The sequence below is a fragment of the Mangifera indica genome, chromosome 9 (genome assembly GCF_011075055.1).
Source record: "Mangifera indica cultivar Alphonso chromosome 9, CATAS_Mindica_2.1, whole genome shotgun sequence".
Lineage (NCBI taxonomy): Eukaryota > Viridiplantae > Streptophyta > Magnoliopsida > Sapindales > Anacardiaceae > Mangifera > Mangifera indica.
This window is the reverse complement of record NC_058145.1, coordinates 652,445-672,017: the sequence shown is the minus strand read 5'-3', so window position 1 is coordinate 672,017 and position 19,573 is coordinate 652,445. Positions and strand designations below refer to the sequence as shown.

The following is a 19,573-nucleotide window of genomic DNA, read 5'->3' as shown; positions in this document are numbered from 1 at the left end:
ATATATAATTAAATGACTCATTGAATTTAAATTTAAGTTTAGATTGTTTTGAAAGAGCTCAATTCAAATAAAAGATTTGGCTTTTTTTCATAAATAGGTCAAGTTCGAGTCAATGAGGATATTTGAGTTTAATATATCAAATTGAATTTAAATTAAATAATTTTTAAACCTCAATTTATTGATTTTGAAAAGATTTCGAGATAAGTCTTGTTTGTAGCCATACAATATTAAGCTACATTATTTGTATTAATGTAGCTACATTAAGTTTGTGAAGATAGTTAGTCCTTTTTATTTCAAATACTACATTTTTAGTCCATTTTACTTAATAGAAAGATTGGTTGACTGTTAATAAATTTTTAATTTGTATTAAATAATAAAAATAATAATAAAATTATATATATTCAGTTCTAAATAATTAATTAAATATGATATTATATATTATTATGTGATTAATTAATTTTAAATTAAAAATAAAATAATACATAATTATATAAATATTCAATTGAATAATAAAAAATGGGTATACGTAACATTACTCTAAAAATAAATATCCCTTCTCAAAGCTATTAAACATTAGAATTTTATTTATTTGAATTTGGTCAAAAGACTATGTCCCACCCACAGTTTGGTGAATTATCATATTCCCTCCCTTAAGTTTTAGGACCTATTATCAACTTTTGTTTATAAATTTTGTTAGGTGAAATGGTAAGCAGGTTATTTTACATAATTTTTTTTTCCCTTATTCTTTTTTTTTTCTTTTCCCTGTTATTTTTTTAATTTCCCTTCTCAAGTGTTTGAGCAAATTATAATTTTTTAAAATATTAAACGTGTTATTGAATTTTTCAAAGGAATTTTTAGAACTTTGAAAAAAAGTTTGATAATTTTTTTAAATTTTAATATGCATGTTGATAGTTTTAAAAATTATAGTTATATCTCTAAATAATTGACTGAACCACAAAATTATAAAATTAGTTAAAGTTCTAATATTTTTTAAAAGTTTAAATGGTAAATTTTTAAATTGTTAAAGATATATTAATAATTTGACATGTTTATTAAGTGCTAATCATAGTTTTTATAATTTCAATAAAAGGGTAAACCGATTATTTTTAGAAAATCAAATAGATTTATTAATGAAAGTTGATGACAAATAGGAATTCATCATTTCGAAACTTAAAAGACAGAATTCGTGTCATCAAACCTTAAGTGGAAAATAGTCATTTGACCTTCAAATTTTCATTAAGTTTTTATAAGATGTTGCTTTAGTTATACTATTGTATGTGTCATAAGTGCTCTTTAAGACATGGTTAGAAAAAGTAAGTTGAATTATGTCTAAGATATTTGAGTTTAAATTCGTATTTAAATCTAATGACACAGATTTAAGTTAAAAAATAGACTCATATTTCGTAAATGAGTTTTAACTAGTTTATATTGTATTCAAAATAAAAATTATGTTCAAAGTGAATTTAAATCTTGAATCATCAATTTCAAGTTGATTTTGAGTTAATTTTGTTAGATTCAAGCTGATCTTGGATTAGGTGATATTCCGGTTTATTTCAAATCGAATATAACCCTAAACCAAAGTTAAAATAAGAATTAAATGTAGGAAAATATTAATAAAATCTAAAAGAAGTCTACATAAAATATCAAACAGTAAGAAAGTTGTGTCCGATCCTAGTCCTGTAACGGGACTATAAGGACTTTTTCTTGGTATGAGATTTGACAACAACTCTATTTCTTCCTACAAAGAAGACTTAGCTCCAATTCGAGGTTTAAAAGTAAATGATTAAATTTAATTCCAAAATAATTTAATTTTAAATTTTATTTAAATTAATTTGAATTCAAAAGTTTCAGTCTGATTCAAACTCATCTTGTTTACAACAATAAATGTAATTTTTTTGTTAAAATTTTATTTGTTTAATCTGAATTTCAATTTATATTTAGCGAGAGAGAGAGAAAATTGTCATTAGATTTTCAAAGTTTTGCTATTTGGTTAATTGGCTTCTTTATGAGTTGGAAAGGGGGGATATTAATAAAATAATCTCTTTTTCTTTTTTTTTGCCTCGTGTGTATATATATATATATATCTATAGTTTTGTTTTTCCATTCAAATATAACGAGTTTATAATTTGATTTTACCTTTAAAAGAAAAAAATTATGATATTTAGGATTAGCTAGATGGGTTGGTTAACTGACCAAACACCTACTAAACGATTTTTAAAAATAAATTAGTTTGCTGAACCACCTACCCAATTTTTCCACTGTCAAAGTCGTTGAAAAATTTTACATTGTTACCTCATATTTCAGCCTTGGTTGGATAAGTGAGTAAATTTTATATTTTTAATTGGGTGAGTTTATGTTTGATTGGATGAATACAAAGTCTAAAAATATTTTAGATATTTTATATTTTAAGAGATATATATATATAATAGAAAAAAATAAGGTATTTTAATTAAAATCCTTGGAAAGGGGTCTTGTATTGTCAAAAAAAAAAAAAAAAGTATTATGTAATAAACAATATATATAAATTTATATATGGGTGATAATATATTATTATATAACTGAATGTTAATTTTTAATTTAAAATTATCTAATTATATAATAATATATATTTTTATATAAAAATTTATATATATTATTTATGTATATAATTTGATTGGTTATCAAAATGGCCATGCAGAGCCTCTCTAGTGTTGAAAATTTATTATTAATTATTTTATTTTAAAATCAGATTAATCTTATTGTAGTTTCATATAATTTACAGGTTAAATTTTTTTAAAAAAAATATGATAATTTTCACGTATTTTCACAAATACATTGTAATTTTTATATACCCTGTATTTGTAAATAAAATAACCTTTCGGAAGCTAAGGATAGGCTGTGCCCGTATCAAATTGCTTCGGTTTTTAAAGTTAGTTTTACTCGTATTCGAATATATTTGAATTTAAAAAATTTGATTTATTTTTAAACTAAGTTAAATTTAAGTTAAAAGAAGTTTGATTTGATTCAACTCATTAGTCAAAGATAATTCGATTAGATTTAAATCTGACTTTGGCTCAATTTAGATTATGTTAAATAATTATCAAAATTTTATGATTATGAGATAAAATGACATCATTTGTAATTGAGTTATAAACTTGAGTTATAAATCCAGTCATATATTAGAGTTATGAACTCAAACTGAACCGAACTAAGTTATTTTTATTTGAGTTAAATTCGAGTTACTTTTAGTTTTAACTCATCGAATTCAAGCTAAATTTAAACTTAACCAATTTTCATTTGATACAAATTTGAGTAAATGAGTATTTAAATTCGGCTAGGCTTATATGAGTAGGGTTAAATTTGAACTAAATCGAGCTGAAGTTTTGCTCAATTTGCATAGAACTGAGTTTTAGTTTGACTTGTTTCAAAAGAACCAAACTCGAAATTTTAGTTGAACTTGTTATTAAAACGACGTCATTTTAATATATATTTGTTGAAATAAATTGTTTTATATCAAATTTTTTAAACTCATGAGTTTGACAAATTAAACATATTAAAGATCGAACTCACAAATATAAAACCTTCAAATTTAAACTCAAACTAAACTTATTTTAAATTTATTTAAATTAAATTTAAATAAACTCGATTTGAATCTAGTTCCTATATAACACTAACCTATGGGTAACATAAAAAGTCAACGAAAAATATAATCTCTTGCAAGTAGGGTTGGACTCAAACTGAGTTTGTTTGAGCTCGAGTTTAATTTAAATGAGTTCGAAATGAGCCAATCTTATACAAGCTCAAGCTATTTATGACGTCGTTTTAATATTATTTTGATACAAAACGATATTATTTTGACTAATATATATTAAAATGACGTCGTTTTAATAATAAAAAACGAATCGAATTAAATTTGAGCTGAGTTCGTGTTTGACTTTTATAATCTCGAGTTTAACTATATATAAATTGAATTGAGCTTGAGTTTGATTCAGTTCGAATCTAATCCTACGTGTAAGCATATTGACTTGTGTCACCGAGAGACGGCAGCGTACTCTAGTCAGTCTTCACCGTGATATGTGCTGCTAACACGAGAATAAAATCTATCCGGTTCTGGGCAATGTCTTACTCATCCAGTTACAGCAAATAACTGTTCCCCACGTCGTATATACCCTTTTTAGTATTTAAATTATATTTAAACCTCACCCTAAATTGTCTTTTTCTAAGAAAGGGAATATTGAAATTGTAAAATATTGGATTTTTGAAAGAGTATGGTAAGGCTAAATGACTATTTTCTATCGAATGTTTGATGAAATTACAAATTTCCTTTTTTGAGTTTTAAATGTCCAAACTAACCTTTTGCTAATCAAATCAATCTATGATATTCGTATATATCATGTAAATTGATTTAATCTAACCTGTTTGATATAAAATAATATAATTTAAATATAATACAATATTGATATAAGAGTCTCATTCAAATTACAAAATATTAATTTAAATTAAATTAATTTTTATTTATATAATATAAATTTATTAAGATCCATTTTTTTATGTGTCATATCAAAAATCGATCGTATCTTATATTGCAAATTTGAAAATCATTCATTCCCTTTTTCATAAAATCTAACTTTTTTTAAATTAAAAAATGATTTTAATAATTAAAAAATTTTATTTAAATTAAATTAATTTTAATTCTAAGTTAAGTAAGAGATTAATAGTAAATATCTAAACAAATTTGGAAACCTTCAGTGTGGCTGGCGCTTCCTTGGCTGTCATTTATCAAACGGTTGAAAAAGTCACATTCACAAGAAACTTTGGGCGGATTGGGTTGTCATCTCCCTTGTAACTCTGTAGCTGCCTTCGGGCTTCAGGATTCTTGTCATCTATCCCCCAACTAAACAATACCCTCTGGCCCCCGCCTTCTTCTCTCCTTCCTTCCTCGAAACTTCCGTCTCTCGGTTTCACAAATCCAACTCAAGCAAAGTTTTGTTCATTGACCTCCGTCAGCCAAGGTATGTTTCTTCTTCTCTCTATTATGCTTCTGGTATTTCAAGTCTGAATTTTGCTCTGTTGCCGGAGAACTGGAGATTTCACTATCTAATAGGTTACTATGTAATATTAATTTCGGTAATGTTACCGGCTTAGTACTGTAGCAGCCTGACTGTTATTGTTGTTGTTGATGCAAGAAAAAAGCGGTTCGGATTCATTTCTGAAACGGTTCATTTGAGACTTCAAATTTTTTTTTTTGTGAGAACCGTTTTGACTCTTTCACCTGTTTTACTTGGAATCCTACTTTGCAGTTTTGACTTATTTTTTTCTTTTTATGTAAATTTTGAATCAGGTGAGACATTTGGAATTTCACGGTACATGAAGAGGTGGACTGGGCTTATTTATCTTGATTTGTTGTTTTGGAATTTGGATATTGTATTGTGAATAAGCTGTACTCATGACTTACAGGTCAGGGAAGTTAGTAAGGTTAGTTTTCTAATTCTGCGTTTGCATAGTTTTAAACTGGTTATTAGTAAGTTTTTCTGGCGATTTATAACTTCATTATTGCTTCTATTCTATGGCTTGTTAGGTGGCTGCATTTAGATTGACATTATTATGCTATGTATTATTCTTCAGGATTAATGATTGGGATTCAGATAAAAGTCCGGTGGGACAATATTCTGGGGATTACAGAATGCAATCGGATAAATTCCGAAATACAATAAACTCATTTTCAGAGAAGTTCCAAAGAGGGTTAGAAGCTGGGTGTGAAAGGTTTAAGGGCTTTAGGAAAACATTGAGGGCGTGCTCGTTTAATTGTTTTGTGAATAAAGGCCTGGGTTCTGAGAAGAAGGTTCTTGATCCACAAGGGCCATTCCTTGAGAGGTGGAATAAGATATTTGTATTGTCATGTATGGTTGCCATCTCATTGGATCCTTTGTTCTTTTATGTTCCTGTGGTTAATGATAGTAAGAAGTGCCTGACCTTCGACAGCAAGATGGAGACTACAGCAAGTGTGTTGCGTTCATTCACGGATATGTTTTATTTACTTCATATAATTTTCCAGTTTCGCACTGGTTTTATTGCTCCTCCTTCTCGGGTATTTGGAAGAGGTGTTTTGGTTGAAGATACTTGGTTGATAGCAAAGAAGTATCTATCATCGTATTTCTTCATTGACATTCTTGCACTCCTTCCACTCCCACAGGTAAAGGGATTTCTTTATGTCCTGAAAAGTGTTATTTGTGGTGCATTTGTGCTGCTTAATAGTTATTTTTTTTTTTTCAACTCAGTTTAGTATTGTGGGAAAAGTAATGACAATATATAGTAGGCAATTCTTTCTGTGCAGGGAGCTTAACTTCTCTTGTTTGTTACATTTGATGTCATCTGGGAGACTGAAATTGTTTCCCTGGTGCTTATTGCTGGACCATTTAAGTTTTCTATGTTTATGCTTTGTGTCAGTTTCTTATTGTAAGAGACTTTTTATCTATTGCTGGGCCTTGCATTGTGTGACCTACATACCTCTTGGTCATTTGCATGCAAGATTCAAACTACCAAATTGAGTGTATTTTTCATTTTAGCTAGACATTCTGTATCAAAAATTGATGATTTATTTGAAAATATTCTTTGTTCCCAAATTTTTAGTCATCATTGCTTTTATATGCTTATTTCCTTCCTGAGTGGATCATATTTCTTCTTAGAAATCAGTTTGTAGACTTCTTACTTTAGTTATGTGTGTTGCAGGTGGTGATTTTAATTATCATTCCAAGAATGGGAGGATCGAAAGCTCTGAATACAAAGAACTTATTGAAATTTGTTGTTATCTTGCAATACTTGCCTAGGTTTATTCGAATATATCCATTGTACAAGGAAGTTACAAGGACTTCTGGTATACTTACTGAAACTGCATGGGCTGGAGCTGCATTTAATCTATTTCTTTACATGCTTGCTAGCCATGTAAGTTTGATTTGTAGAATTGTTGTCATTTTATGTTAAAAATCTTTGCACATGCCAAGATTTTTAAACCTTGGAGATATTTTAAGGGAAGAGCAATTAATTGGTTATTACAATTGATAACGCTAGTTAAGTAGCTTTGTTGGTTGGCTTTGGAGGATGTTTATTCCGTGCACTCAGAACTCATCTGGTTAAATTATGCTGTGATGTGAATTTGCAATTGTCTCTTTTGGTTGAACTTTCTGATTACTAACTTGTAAGATTTTAGTGCAGATATTTGGAGCGTTTTGGTATTTGTTTTCTATAGAAAGAGAAACAACTTGCTGGAAAAAAGCCTGTGAGGGTCATACTGGGTGCTTTTTGTATTGTGGTGATGGTGAAGGAAATAGTGCATTATTAAGTGCTGCTTGTCCGATACAAACACCAAATGCGACGCAATTTAATTTTGGAATTTTCCTCAACGCTCTCCAATCTGGTGTTGCGGAGTCAACATATTTTCCAAAGAAGTTCTTTTACTGTTTCTGGTGGGGCCTGCAAAATCTGAGGTGTGCACATATAAGATATTTACTTCTGTTTATCATGTTTTAAATTTTTCTAAGGTCACATTTGACATCTTGATTGATCATGACAGAACAATGTTTTTGCTAAATCTGCAACTTGTAAGAAACTGATGTTAATGCTTAGAAAGGTTCTGCCGAATGGTTTTTATAATTATTGTCTTGGTTGCTTTAGGTTTGTAGAATCCTCATACTTATGCCAAACTACTGTCTTTTGATGCATGTTTACAAATTTCATCTCAACAAATTTCTGTTCTTATTCTTTTGATGGATCCATGTTCTTACAGTATTCTGATATATGACAGTCTTCTTCTTTTAAGTGTATCTGATAGCTTTTTCCTATTTTTTGCAGTTCTCTTGGTCAAAACCTTCAAACAAGTACTTATGTCTGGGAAATCTGCTTTGCTGTCTTCATTTCAATTTCAGGCTTGGTTCTATTTTCATTTCTTATTGGAAATATGCAGGTTGGTTAGTGCTCATAAAATTTTCAGAGGGTTGGTTTATTTGGAGCAATACAGTGGTTCCTAAATGTTAAGTAGAACACAACTTCATGTGATTATATAGCTTACAACATGTCTTTAAGTCTGAGTTGATTTTCTAAAGTTGTGCATGAGACTTGAGTTTCAGAAATAGGTCCATTAGTATAGATTTTGATGAACTGAAATTGCTATGAAACAGACATATCTGCAGTCCACAACTACAAGATTAGAGGAGATGAGAGTGAAAAGACGTGATGCAGAACAATGGATGGCTCACCGGTTGCTCCCTGATACTCTGAGGGAGCGAATAAGACGTTATGAGCAATACAAATGGCAAGAAACCAGAGGAGTTGACGAAGAGAATCTGCTCTGTAATCTTCCCAGAGATCTTAAAAGGGACATAAAGCGACATCTCTGCTTGGCTTTGCTCATGAGGGTGAGTTCCTCGTTTGTACTACAGTTTGTTTTCATCATTTTGTTTACCCTTTTGCTAGATTTAGAACAGTACTGCTGGTGATTTCTTAACCTGGATTCTTCTTTCGGATGTGTTTAAGGTGCCAATGTTTGAAAAAATGGATGAACAACTTTTGGATGCCATGTGTGACTGTCTCAAGCCAGTACTGTACACGGAAGAAAGCTACATTGTCCGAGAGGGTGACCCTGTTGATGAAATGCTCTTCATCATGCGAGGCAAACTCTTGACTATAACTACGAACGGTGGAAGAACTGGTTTCTTTAACTCTGAATATCTTGGGGCTGGTGATTTCTGTGGTGAAGAACTTCTCACATGGGCTCTGGATCCTCAGTGCTCTTCCAATCTCCCCATCTCAACTAGAACTGTTAGAACTCTTACAGAAGTTGAAGCCTTTGCTTTAAAGGCTGATGACTTGAAGTTTGTTGCCTCTCAATTCAGGCGGCTTCACAGTAAGCAGTTGCGTCATACTTTCAGGTTTTATTCACAGCAATGGAGGACTTGGGCAGCTTGTTTCATACAAGCAGCTTGGCGTCGCTATAGTAAAAAGAAGCTTGAAGAGTCTTTACGTGCAGAAGAGAATCGTTTGCAGGATGCATTGTCTAAGGCTAGTGGAAATTCACCAAGTTTAGGAGCCACTATTTATGCCTCGAGATTTGCTGCCAATCTCCTTCGTGCAATTCGGCGTAATGGTACTCGTAAAGCAAGGGTGCCAGAGAGGGTACCACCCATGCTGCTTCAGAAGCCAGCAGAGCCTGATTTTACAGCTGAAGAGCAGTAGGTAAACTGTCTTTAGCTATATATGTATGGTTGGCTTTGTTGTATAAAAGAAAAATTGAATTGTTTAAACCTTCCAAGACAAGGAGGGTTATGTAAATTAGTTTGTATATGCAAAACACTCTCATCACTGATAGAGTTTGTTCTCATTCTAGTTGAGCCATCTAAGTACATATAAACAGTTAAAAAATTTGCTTATGAGAATATTTCAAAAGCCAGTAAGAATGTTGAATGAGAATATATTAAGATCTATTGAATTTAACATCAGAAAGTAGACATTTTTGATGTGTAGTTTATATGATTTTAAATTTTCTAATATTAAAAACTAGATTTTAATGAGTGGTTTTTTAAATGTTTATATAATTTGATACCAAAATCATCGTTATAACTTCTAGTTGTGATCGTATAATGAGAAGCTAGCACAATCAACTTGTGTGAGTGTCGGAGCTAGCCCGTAAAGGTGCCTTGGGGTGCGAAAAATCATGTGAACATGTTATCACTTGACTTCAATATCATCCCTTTCAACTTTAATATGATTTTAAACTTCCTAATATTAAAGAGTAGATTTAAATGAGTGGTTTTTTTAGTATTTATATAATTTAATATCAAACTCAACGTTATAACTTTTAATTGTGATTGTTTAAGGAGAAGCTAGCACAATCAACTTGTGTGAACGTTGGAGCTAGCCCGTAAAGGTGCCTTGGGGTGCGAAAAATCATGTGAACACATTATCACTTGACTTCAATATCATCCCTTTCAACTTTTACCTTTTTGTGAAGTAAAGCGCTACGGTGTGCTTGATTTCATGTGTCCAGATCCAAAACTGTATCTTTCTTATCTAATAATCTTCCAAACTTGTACCTTCTATTCTAATATAACACAATAAAGTCATTTGTTACTTATCCCCCCAAAAAAAAAAAGTTTGCATGTTGGATATAGATTATGCCAAAAGATTTATCATGATGAGCATGTTTCACAATGGTTTTTTTTTTTTGACCTGGATTGGGTATTAATCAATTAATGGGTCGATTCGTGGTTTGTTTGGTGAATTGTACCAATAATGTTAACATGCTATAATTAAAAGTTTTTAAGTAAGTTTTAATTATATAATATCAGTATGACAATCAGACCAATTTAACAATGATTAAAATATGTTTTGATACTAATTTATACAGTTTAATCTTGAGTCAATTTGATTTAATAACTAAAATGGGTTTTATATGATAACGTAGGCAAGATTTAGCACTAGTTCCCACTTGAATCAGCTAGTCTTCCTTCTTTCACAATAGAGAAATTTCATCTCCTTAATTGGGAAATTTAAAAATTTATTTGCTAGTTTATATATTCTAACAAACTTGAACTTAGACAGTTCCTTCAAAAAGATAAAATTAAAAAAACTGATAATGTGAGACACAAGCACTTTGGTTCTTCTCTTTTCCCCTTTCCAGCAATAAATGACATATTCCAACCAGCTTCAACATAAACAGTTTCTTCAAGAAAACATAAGCATATGGAATTATAGAAGTTGAAAAGATAAAGGGGAGGGGGGGTTCTATGCTTTAATTTATGCTCTACCCTGAACTTTATCTTTTCCATATTATGTTCTTCCACATCTCTAACTCATCATGTTACACGAGTTAATTGAACTTTTTTTTTTTATTCAAGAGATTGAACTCCCAAATTTTCTAATTGAAAGAACCAAACTTTTATATTTTTCTATAAAAAGGACTAAACATTCATTATTTCCTGTTGAAGATATAGAATACATGCAACTAAGATTGTTATTTTGTTTTGTTTTAAAAATAAGAAGATTTGTTCAATACCTTCAATAGGAAATAATGAAAATTTGGTTCATTTAATAAGAAAATATGAAAGTTTGGTCATTTAAATAAAAAATTTAAAAGAACAAAATTTAGTCTATTCAATAAGAAAAATGTGATAGCTTGATACATTCAAGTCTTATTATCCCAATATTTAATTAAATGAAGAACTCAAACAGATAATAGCTATCAATTCGTAGAGACTTTATATCTTGGCTACATTTGTAACATGTAAAGTCAAATGTCATGTTGATAAAATACAAGAATGATGTTAAATATATATGAGTATCTTACACTGTTTAGAGATCATAAGAAAAGACTAATTAAATAATTTATAAGCTTATAAATTGTGAAAACGCGATTAGAGTTACAAACCCAAAAGCAAAAATCATAACACACCTATTAGACTAAATATTACAACATCATAACATCCTTTAGTTGATGTTGATGTATATATGTTAATATACACTCATGTGATCCAATATTATTTTATCTTGAATTTAAAATTATTCGATTATATAGTAACACATTATCTGTATCATTTTGTATACTTAAAGTAGATACATATAATTTTATTAATTTAGGATACGCAAGTTTTCGAACATTTCCTTTTGCTTACTTAACAAGGAAAAATGATTTGAGATGCCGTATTTTATACCTTTCGTTTAAATTTGGCCCGACAAACAAGTTCTTTTTTGCTGTGGAAATCTGGTATCGAAGCAATTATTAGATACTCTATTCTTACTTTAATTTATGTTCCCCTATAAGCTTCATATATATATATATATACACACACACACTATTCTTACTGTAGTTTATGTTCCCTTATAAGCTTCAAATATATATATATATATATATATATATATATATATATATATATATATATATATATATATATATATGAAGCTTGTAAGGGAACATAAATTAAAGTATATATGTATGCATGTATTCATTGATCTATCAGCATCCTCCAATAGATCTCTGTGTTATTCATCATGTAAGTGATTATTAAACGAAATCTTCATATATATTTTCTTGAGTTTTTTCAAGTTCAGTTTTACAATATTCAGTGCTTCTTCAGGTCTGCTCCGTCATACTCTCATCACCAGGCTTCCGATGTAGAGGGAGGGAGCCGGGCGTCGCAGCCAGATGAAAATCCTGGACGCTTTTCAGGCAAACTCCGATCTTGCTATGGCTGCCTTCCGCAGCCCTTGCGAAAACTTCTGCAATGGCTGAGCCAGAAATTCGATATCGAAACCAACTGGGGGCGAGGGCTGTATATTGCAGCATATCTGATCGTCATCTTGATGCATCCTTTGCGTTACTACGCTTATGTGATCAAATCTGAAAAAAATTGCCTGGAAATTGACAATGAATTGTACGCCACCATTGGCCCCGTTGTCATCCTCAATGCTTTGATGCTGCTGTATGCGCCGAATTTTTTCAAAAAGCTGCTTGATCGAGCCCATAGTTCTAAAACGATGAAGTATCATTTCGTCTTCACTCAAATACCAGTCTTGTTTATGACATTGGTAAGGTCCATTCATGATGTTTACCCCCCCACACCACACCCACACACACCCCCACACCACCAAAACCCACCACCACACCACAACCCCACCCCACCCCCCCTCCCCTCCTTCCAATTGTTTATTTATGCATGCATATGGTCAACTTTGAAAAAAATTGCTGATATGATTACTCGTCACTAGTGTTGTTTGAGTTTTGTGTGAAATAGACTATGATAATAGTGATTGGATACTAAAAAAACTCACGAAAGTCTCTTATGAGTATAACAATGCATAACATAATATATTATTCTTGCACTGAACTTGGAATGATGACTTTTAGGAGTTGTTTAATTCTTAGTAAATAAAAATTACCTTAGTAATATATTTTTTATTATTTATTTTATCTGATTTAATTTATCAATAATAAAATATAAAAGTAATTTTTTATTACTAATAGTGATGTGATAGGTAATGTAGGTAATAATTTAATTATCACAATTAGCTTAATTATTAAAAGATTAATAATGTAATCTTAATTTTATTATAATTATATTTTTGTTTATTAATTTTTTAGGATAAAAATAACTTCATTTCTAATTAATGTAACAAGTAATATAAAAAATATTTTAAAATAATTATATCCAAAAATATTTAAGTAAAATAATTTATTAGTATTTTTTTATTACCTCTAAGTAATCATTTATACCCAATAATATATTTTCAACGTAATTTTTTAATTTTAATAATAAAATATTATCCAAACTAAATACCCATAAAAAATACCACATTTTTGTTGTTGGTAGGACAAAATTTTGTTTTTTTTAAAAATAATTTTATAGAAGGTACAAACCTTTTAGTATTTTTTATTAAAAATACTGTACAACACAATTATATGTTCAATAAAATATAATAAAAATTTTGTACTTGTTATAGAAAAATCTAAAAGATCAATATTTTTAATAGAAAAATTTGAGAGTTTAATCTTTTCAATATTAAAAAAAAAAAAACAAAATTCGTTCCTATTAATAGAAAAAAGCGTATAGTTTGATACCTTTAAAGAGTTGTTATCCCAACTATACTTAGACTAGTGAAAACTCTATATGTGAACTTAGATATTTTAATCATTGAGTGAAACCATGTTAAAAAAAGGAATCTTGTTTTTCATCTTTTTTCTCATCTATATCTATTTATCCTCTCATACACCCATAATGGGCTCACCATAGTCTTCTCAAACTCTAATCTTGGCTACCGTAACATATTTTCACAAGACTCTAAATTTCATCACATTAATAAGATTATAGTAATTTTTCGGAATTATATCATTATTAGATGGTTCTTTAAATCTGCTATGCCTTGTATACAGACAGTGCTTCCTGATTTAACAGCAGGAACGGAAGACAGGATCTTCTTGACGACGGCTAACTTGTTTCTTTTCGGATATATTCTACTGGTTATCGGACTCTCATTAACAATTAAACATGCCATAGAGAGCAACAGCAGTAGCTTTGTTGCTAGACAAAAGTGGGTAAAAGCTGTATACAATCTCTTTCTTTACCTGCTTGGAGGCCATGTAAGTTAATTCAATCCTCACTTATTGTTCTTAATTTATTTGATGATTATAGTTGTTTTTTTTTTTTTATAAAGAGAAAATTCAACACATAAATACCCATTTGTAGGGATGGATTCGATTTGAATTGGTTCATTTAGAATCCACCCCTCAGTTCGAGTAAGTTAAACTTGAATTGAAGTTCTAATTTGACATTTTAGTTTGAGTTTGACTTGTTTATTTATCTTGTAATATTATTCATACCATCAGTACCACTATTCAATCATCTGATGGTATCATTTGCCTTATCATCAACCATTCAGTGATACTATGCACCTGTGTAGTGTATTCAATTTTTTCTCACCCAAAGTTTGACCTAAAAACCTTTTCTACAAGAATTCGAATTGACTAGAGATGTTGTTGGAGGTCATTGATAGAATGAATAATATCACTAATGGGATTAAATGTACCTCAGGATACAAGCCAAACTATCAAATTGCAATTCTTGTTCAAATTCAATATAAATTGAACTGAACTAATTCAAACTAAACTCGTTTGGTTTGAACCTAACCCTATCTATTAGTTTTTGCATATAGTATTACCACTTAATGAAAGAACAGTCACCATTCTTATTTTTCTGCTAAATTGTTATATCTTTCTAAAATATGTTCCTGAATCCAGGTATTTGGTGCTTTATGGTACTCTTTTGCTATCGACAGAGTTTTGGCATGTTGGAGGGAGGAGTATTTCAAAAGGAATAACTTTAACCCTCAATCTTTCGTCTGTCGTGATCAGCATAAGAACAAAGGAGGGCTACATTGCCGTAAATTAAACGCTACCGAGATCAAAGGGTTTGGAATTTTCGATGATGCTCTTCAGTCTCACATTGTGGATCTGGAACGGCAGTTCTTCAAAAAGTTTTTATACTGTTTAAGATGGGGCCTGCAAGCTCTCAGGTTTGTGCATATCACTTTTAACCTTTGTATCCGGGGGTGGATCTGATCCGGGTATACTTAAATTGAATCCATAGTTCAGTTTGAATGAGTTAATTTTGAGTCAGAATTCTAGTTCACAATGGATGCATTTATTTTGCAATGTTGTTTACCTTTAAAAGACATCTTTTATGTCATTGACTGGTGATATTGTTCACCAACTTGAATGATTTAAGCTTGAGTCAGCCTAGACTCTATTCGGATCAAGTTCACCTCTATTTGTGTCTGAATTGATAGCATCAAATTGCAACTTTGATTGAAATTGCAACTTTTCTACAGCTGTTTCGGCCAAAACCTGTCACCAAGTACGTTTATCATGGAAAATATTTTTGTGGTTTCGATAATCATCTATTCCACGGTGCTGTTTGTCTTCTTAATCGGAAATATGCAGGTTGGTAAATATTATATCTCTCTCTAAATAACAATAATAAGAGATATCGAACTATCACTTTTATTTCTATTGAAGGGACTGAATTTTGTTTTTTATATTGAAAAGATTGAATTTTCAGATTTTAAAACAAACTTTCAGATTTTTATATAAAAGATATCAAACTCTTGGTATTTCCTATTAAAGATTAGTTTACTCCCCTCAAAAGAAAATTTGAAAGTTCAATTTTTTGTGGTCACTTCAATAGAAAAAATATGATTATTCGATAGCTGCGGGTGTCGTTAACCTGTGAATTTAATTAATTCTACTAATGGTGCTTCCCGGCCAACAGAGTTACCTGACATCCGAAGAAAAATCAGATAAACAGAGGGGACAAGAGGAGGCAGCACGTAAAAAAGGAGAAATGCCGATACATGAGGAGATGACATTGTTTCAGGTTCAAGCGCCGGGGCAATCGACTGAAATGTTGCAGAAACAAACGGCGGAGCAGTGCTTGTCTTTCCAGAAACTCCCTGAAAATTTGCAATTGGAAGTGATAAACAATTTGCAGCTGAACAAATGGCGAGAAACCAAAGTTCTTCATGTAGAAACTTTGAGCAATATTCTTCCAGAGGATCTCCTAAGGGACATAAAGGTCCAACTTTGCCTGCAGCAGTTGAGGAATGTGAGTACCTTTGCTTCTATTCACTTTTTTTTCCTATTGAAGAGACGAAACTTTTAAATTTTTTTTTAAAATGGATGAAATTTTCAACATTTATTATTAAAGATATCAAACAAACACTATTATGATTGTTTGTTTTGGAAGCAAGATAATTAGTAGGTTTGAATACGAACTAAGTCGAATCCAAAGATCCTTTAACTCGAGTTTAACTCAAACAAAAATTGGAGCTACTTGAGCTTGATTTGATTTCTAAGTTTAAAGTTTAGAGCTCGACCTAAGTTTATGACTCGAATTCGTGACTTGAATTTACGGCTCATAGATAAAACAATGTCGTTTTATCCAATAATGGGCAAAACAATGTTATTATGACAATTATTTGACATGATTTAAATTGTAACGTGAGACAAGTTCAAACTGACTTGACCCATCCACTTTAGTTGCGAGTTAGACTAAGTCGAACTCTCTTCAACTCAAGTTCAATTCGATTTCAAAATCGTGTTGATCCTTTTAACTTGAACTCAATCTAAACAAGTGCAGATTAAACCGAACCATACTTAGTCTGCTTTCAAGCCTAAGCTAACTCAATTCATGTTCAAATCTAGTGATTAGTTTGTTTCTTTTGATAAAAAATAGTCAGAGTTTAATTCATTTAATAAAAAATTTTGAAAATTTGATAACAAAATTCAGTCCAGCGATAGTTTTATAGGTGTTGTTACCCCGCCTAGTAAATATTGATCTGTATCTTCCTCGTTAGATATTCGATGTATTCTCATCTTTTTCTTGAATGTATATCCAAGGTCGAAGAGTTTCGAAACTTGGGAGAACCAGCGTTAAAGGATCTATGTTATCATGTCAAGCTAGTTTTCTATCTTGACCGCACTCTAATCGTCAGGGAGGGAGAGCCAATTAACGAGATGCTCTTCGTGCTGCACGGTGAACTCCAGACTCGCAACTCTAGGGGCCCTGAATATTTGAAGGACGGTGGGGTCTTTGGGAAAGAACTTGTCACTTGGTTTAAAAATCAGGCTGAAGTCTGCTCATGCAACCTCCCAGTCTCACAAAGAACTGCTCAGGCGTTTACCAATGTGGAAGCCTTTGTTCTTATGGCTTACGACTTGAAGAAAATATTCAGCAAGTACAATCAGTAGCAAGCAAATTAAACCTAAGATGATTTCAGAAAGGAAAATACTTATACGTTGAAGAGTGATTCAAAAAATAAGTTGCTGCACATTTTTTTAATTTACTTGTAACGAGTAGCTTTTAGTCGAGCTGGATCATCTGACAACACCATGCTGGGAAACCTTAGACCTAGTCAGTGGCCCATGACTACTATACTATGTGAATCAAGAGTTTACCGTTAGATTTCGAACCCATCCCTTCTTTGTTGCTTGGGGTCTGGTTTTCTGTTATGTTATTAGCCTCTTTATAGGCACTTAAATTATGGATGAAAAGTGCAGCAAAAATTTATTCAGTATGTCTTGTTCTTTTGTCCAGTCTTTTGCTTTGTCTAGCCTGGTTTATTTCCAACATTTTGTGGTATGATTTATGGGACTTTGTCGAATCTGGTTATGATGATGTAGATAAAGAGATCAGACTGATAAATAAAGTAAATAAGTAATTAACTCAATCAAACATCAAAGGTTATTATATGATTAAATAATTTTGAATTAATAAAAAAATAAACAATTACATCATACAATTATATAATAAGATATCAGTTAGTACTCATCGTTTGAATTCACAATTGATTTATATATAAAAAGTTAGATAAACATATTTTCTAATACATTGATAACTTGGACCTACACCTTCATGCATATAAGAATAAGGTTTCTCTTATATAGTGGAACCCAAATTACAATTTAATATGCTTGTTCTGCTCTTCAACTATGCTCCTCCTCATGGAACAACGTCGTTCCCCCCTTCCCAATCTGCTTCCCACAAATTGACATACTTGAAACGGTCATTAGAATGATTCATTTCTCTTTAGAATGATTAAAATGCTTCTGGTATGGGCAATGATAAATTTGATGAAACGATTGTTATTTTCTTCTACAATGCCTTTAACGGTTGTTTCTTGCTTGGAATAACCCCGTTCTGTATTGTGTCTAGAATAGTGATTTTATCAATTCTGAAACTTTGACTGAAACAATTTTCAATTATGAAACACAATTATTTAACATGTTTGATTTTCCTCTTATTCCTTAATGTCTTGGCATAGGGGTATTTGCCTCAGTTTGAACAGAAGTAGAGGAGCTTTTGATTATAACAATTTTCTTAAAAAGAAATTGTTATAATCTTTGCGTTAACCTAAACAAAAGTTAATTTGAGCTTGACTCATTCAAATTATTGTAAAAGAAAAATCGGCAAAGAAAAAGAAGAAGAAGGTGTCTAACTCACCCTCTATAAGGGTCTGAAGACTTTCGCAATATGGTATTAAAAACTCAAGGGACGTTTAAGAATTAAAAAACTACTAAAACTGTTGTGATCAAAGGTGACAAACCTGACTCCTTTTTGTTTTTTATTTGTTTATTTAAGATTTTCTATGGTTAACTTTCCAAGTTATTTCCTTGGAAGTTACTTGCTTTGGAATTTTTCTTGTCATTTCTTGTAAAGGATACATTATAGATGTTATAAGGTATTTTACTTAGCAACGCTATATATATATATATATATATATATTTCGAGTACACACTCTAATATATAGATGATGTGAGTGTTATTTTATTTTTTAATTCAAAATTATCTAATCATATTATGAAAATCATCTATGTATCTAATTATATATTTAAAAGTACATGTATATTGTTTTATTGTATTTTCCAACCCACATAGTGTCTTCCCAAGAAGCATCACTTCAAAGGGACTTGTCTGAGCAATCAAATCCAGCTAATAGCTACAACACGAGCGCTCAAATACATTTCTTGTTCGTTCTTCACTCCAGAGCACTAACATTTCATCCCATAATAGCCAGAAGACCTTTGATTAAGCGTAAATCTATATGGTATCTTCAAAAAGATTTCTTATTCTACTCTTTATCAATGAGGAAAGATAATTTCCTTTTTTGTTCAATAAGAATAAAAATAAACCCCTAGAATTATATTTTAATCTGGTTCTTCAACTAGGCTAATTATCTAGCTAAGCATTACGTACATCAATTTTAGAATAATCTACGTTAGCCATGGATAACAAACAATAATAGACATTTGGATCTTTTACCATATGCTTATTGTTGTTATTATGGTCTAATTCGTACAAGACTTAAAATATTTGGTAACAAGAAACCCCATCGGAGCCAGATCTCTCTTTTGGGGTTGACCTAACTATACTAAACATGTAAAACTCCAGATTTATGACTAAACCCCTGAACCATGAGAACTACTACTAGACCAACTTAGTTAAGAATATATTCTTTGTATGCCGTCAAGAGAACTTGAATCAAAATTCACTTT

At 30.8% G+C, this 19,573-nt stretch overlaps 2 protein-coding genes across 2 annotated transcripts; both read left to right on the top strand.

Annotated features, from left to right (window-relative positions):
- The first annotated feature begins 4,765 nt into the window (after positions 1-4,765).
- LOC123225899 (cyclic nucleotide-gated ion channel 1-like) lies at positions 4,766-9,352 on the top strand. Its single transcript, XM_044650230.1, has 8 exons — positions 4,766-4,991; positions 5,321-5,454; positions 5,605-6,172; positions 6,709-6,921; positions 7,192-7,463; positions 7,828-7,939; positions 8,154-8,390; positions 8,509-9,352. The coding sequence occupies exons 2-8, from the start codon at positions 5,426-5,428 to the stop codon at positions 9,205-9,207; spliced, it is 2,130 nt and encodes a 709-aa protein (XP_044506165.1). The 5' UTR covers positions 4,766-4,991; positions 5,321-5,425; the 3' UTR covers positions 9,208-9,352.
- Positions 9,353-11,930: 2,578 nt separating this feature from the next.
- Positions 11,931-17,594, top strand: LOC123226204 (cyclic nucleotide-gated ion channel 1-like). The gene is made up of 7 exons (XM_044650738.1): positions 11,931-12,020; positions 12,105-12,555; positions 13,898-14,104; positions 14,762-15,036; positions 15,352-15,463; positions 15,792-16,124; positions 16,919-17,594. Coding segments are annotated over exons 1-7 (1,731 nt in total). The 5' UTR covers positions 11,931-12,018; the 3' UTR covers positions 17,270-17,594.
- The last annotated feature ends 1,979 nt before the right edge of the window (positions 17,595-19,573 follow it).

Coding starts and splice junctions, on each gene's coding strand:
- LOC123225899 (XM_044650230.1), top strand. CDS start 5,426: ATGACTTACAGGTCAGGGAAGTTAGTAAG. Junction 7,940..8,153: donor TTCTTATTGGAAATATGCAG/GTTGGTTAGTGC, acceptor GCTATGAAACAG/ACATATCTGCAGTCCACAAC. Junction 8,391..8,508: donor GCTTGGCTTTGCTCATGAGG/GTGAGTTCCTCG, acceptor GATGTGTTTAAG/GTGCCAATGTTTGAAAAAAT.
- LOC123226204 (XM_044650738.1), top strand. Junction 12,556..13,897: donor CAGTCTTGTTTATGACATTG/GTAAGGTCCATT, acceptor CCTTGTATACAG/ACAGTGCTTCCTGATTTAAC. Junction 15,464..15,791: donor TCTTAATCGGAAATATGCAG/GTTGGTAAATAT, acceptor CCCGGCCAACAG/AGTTACCTGACATCCGAAGA.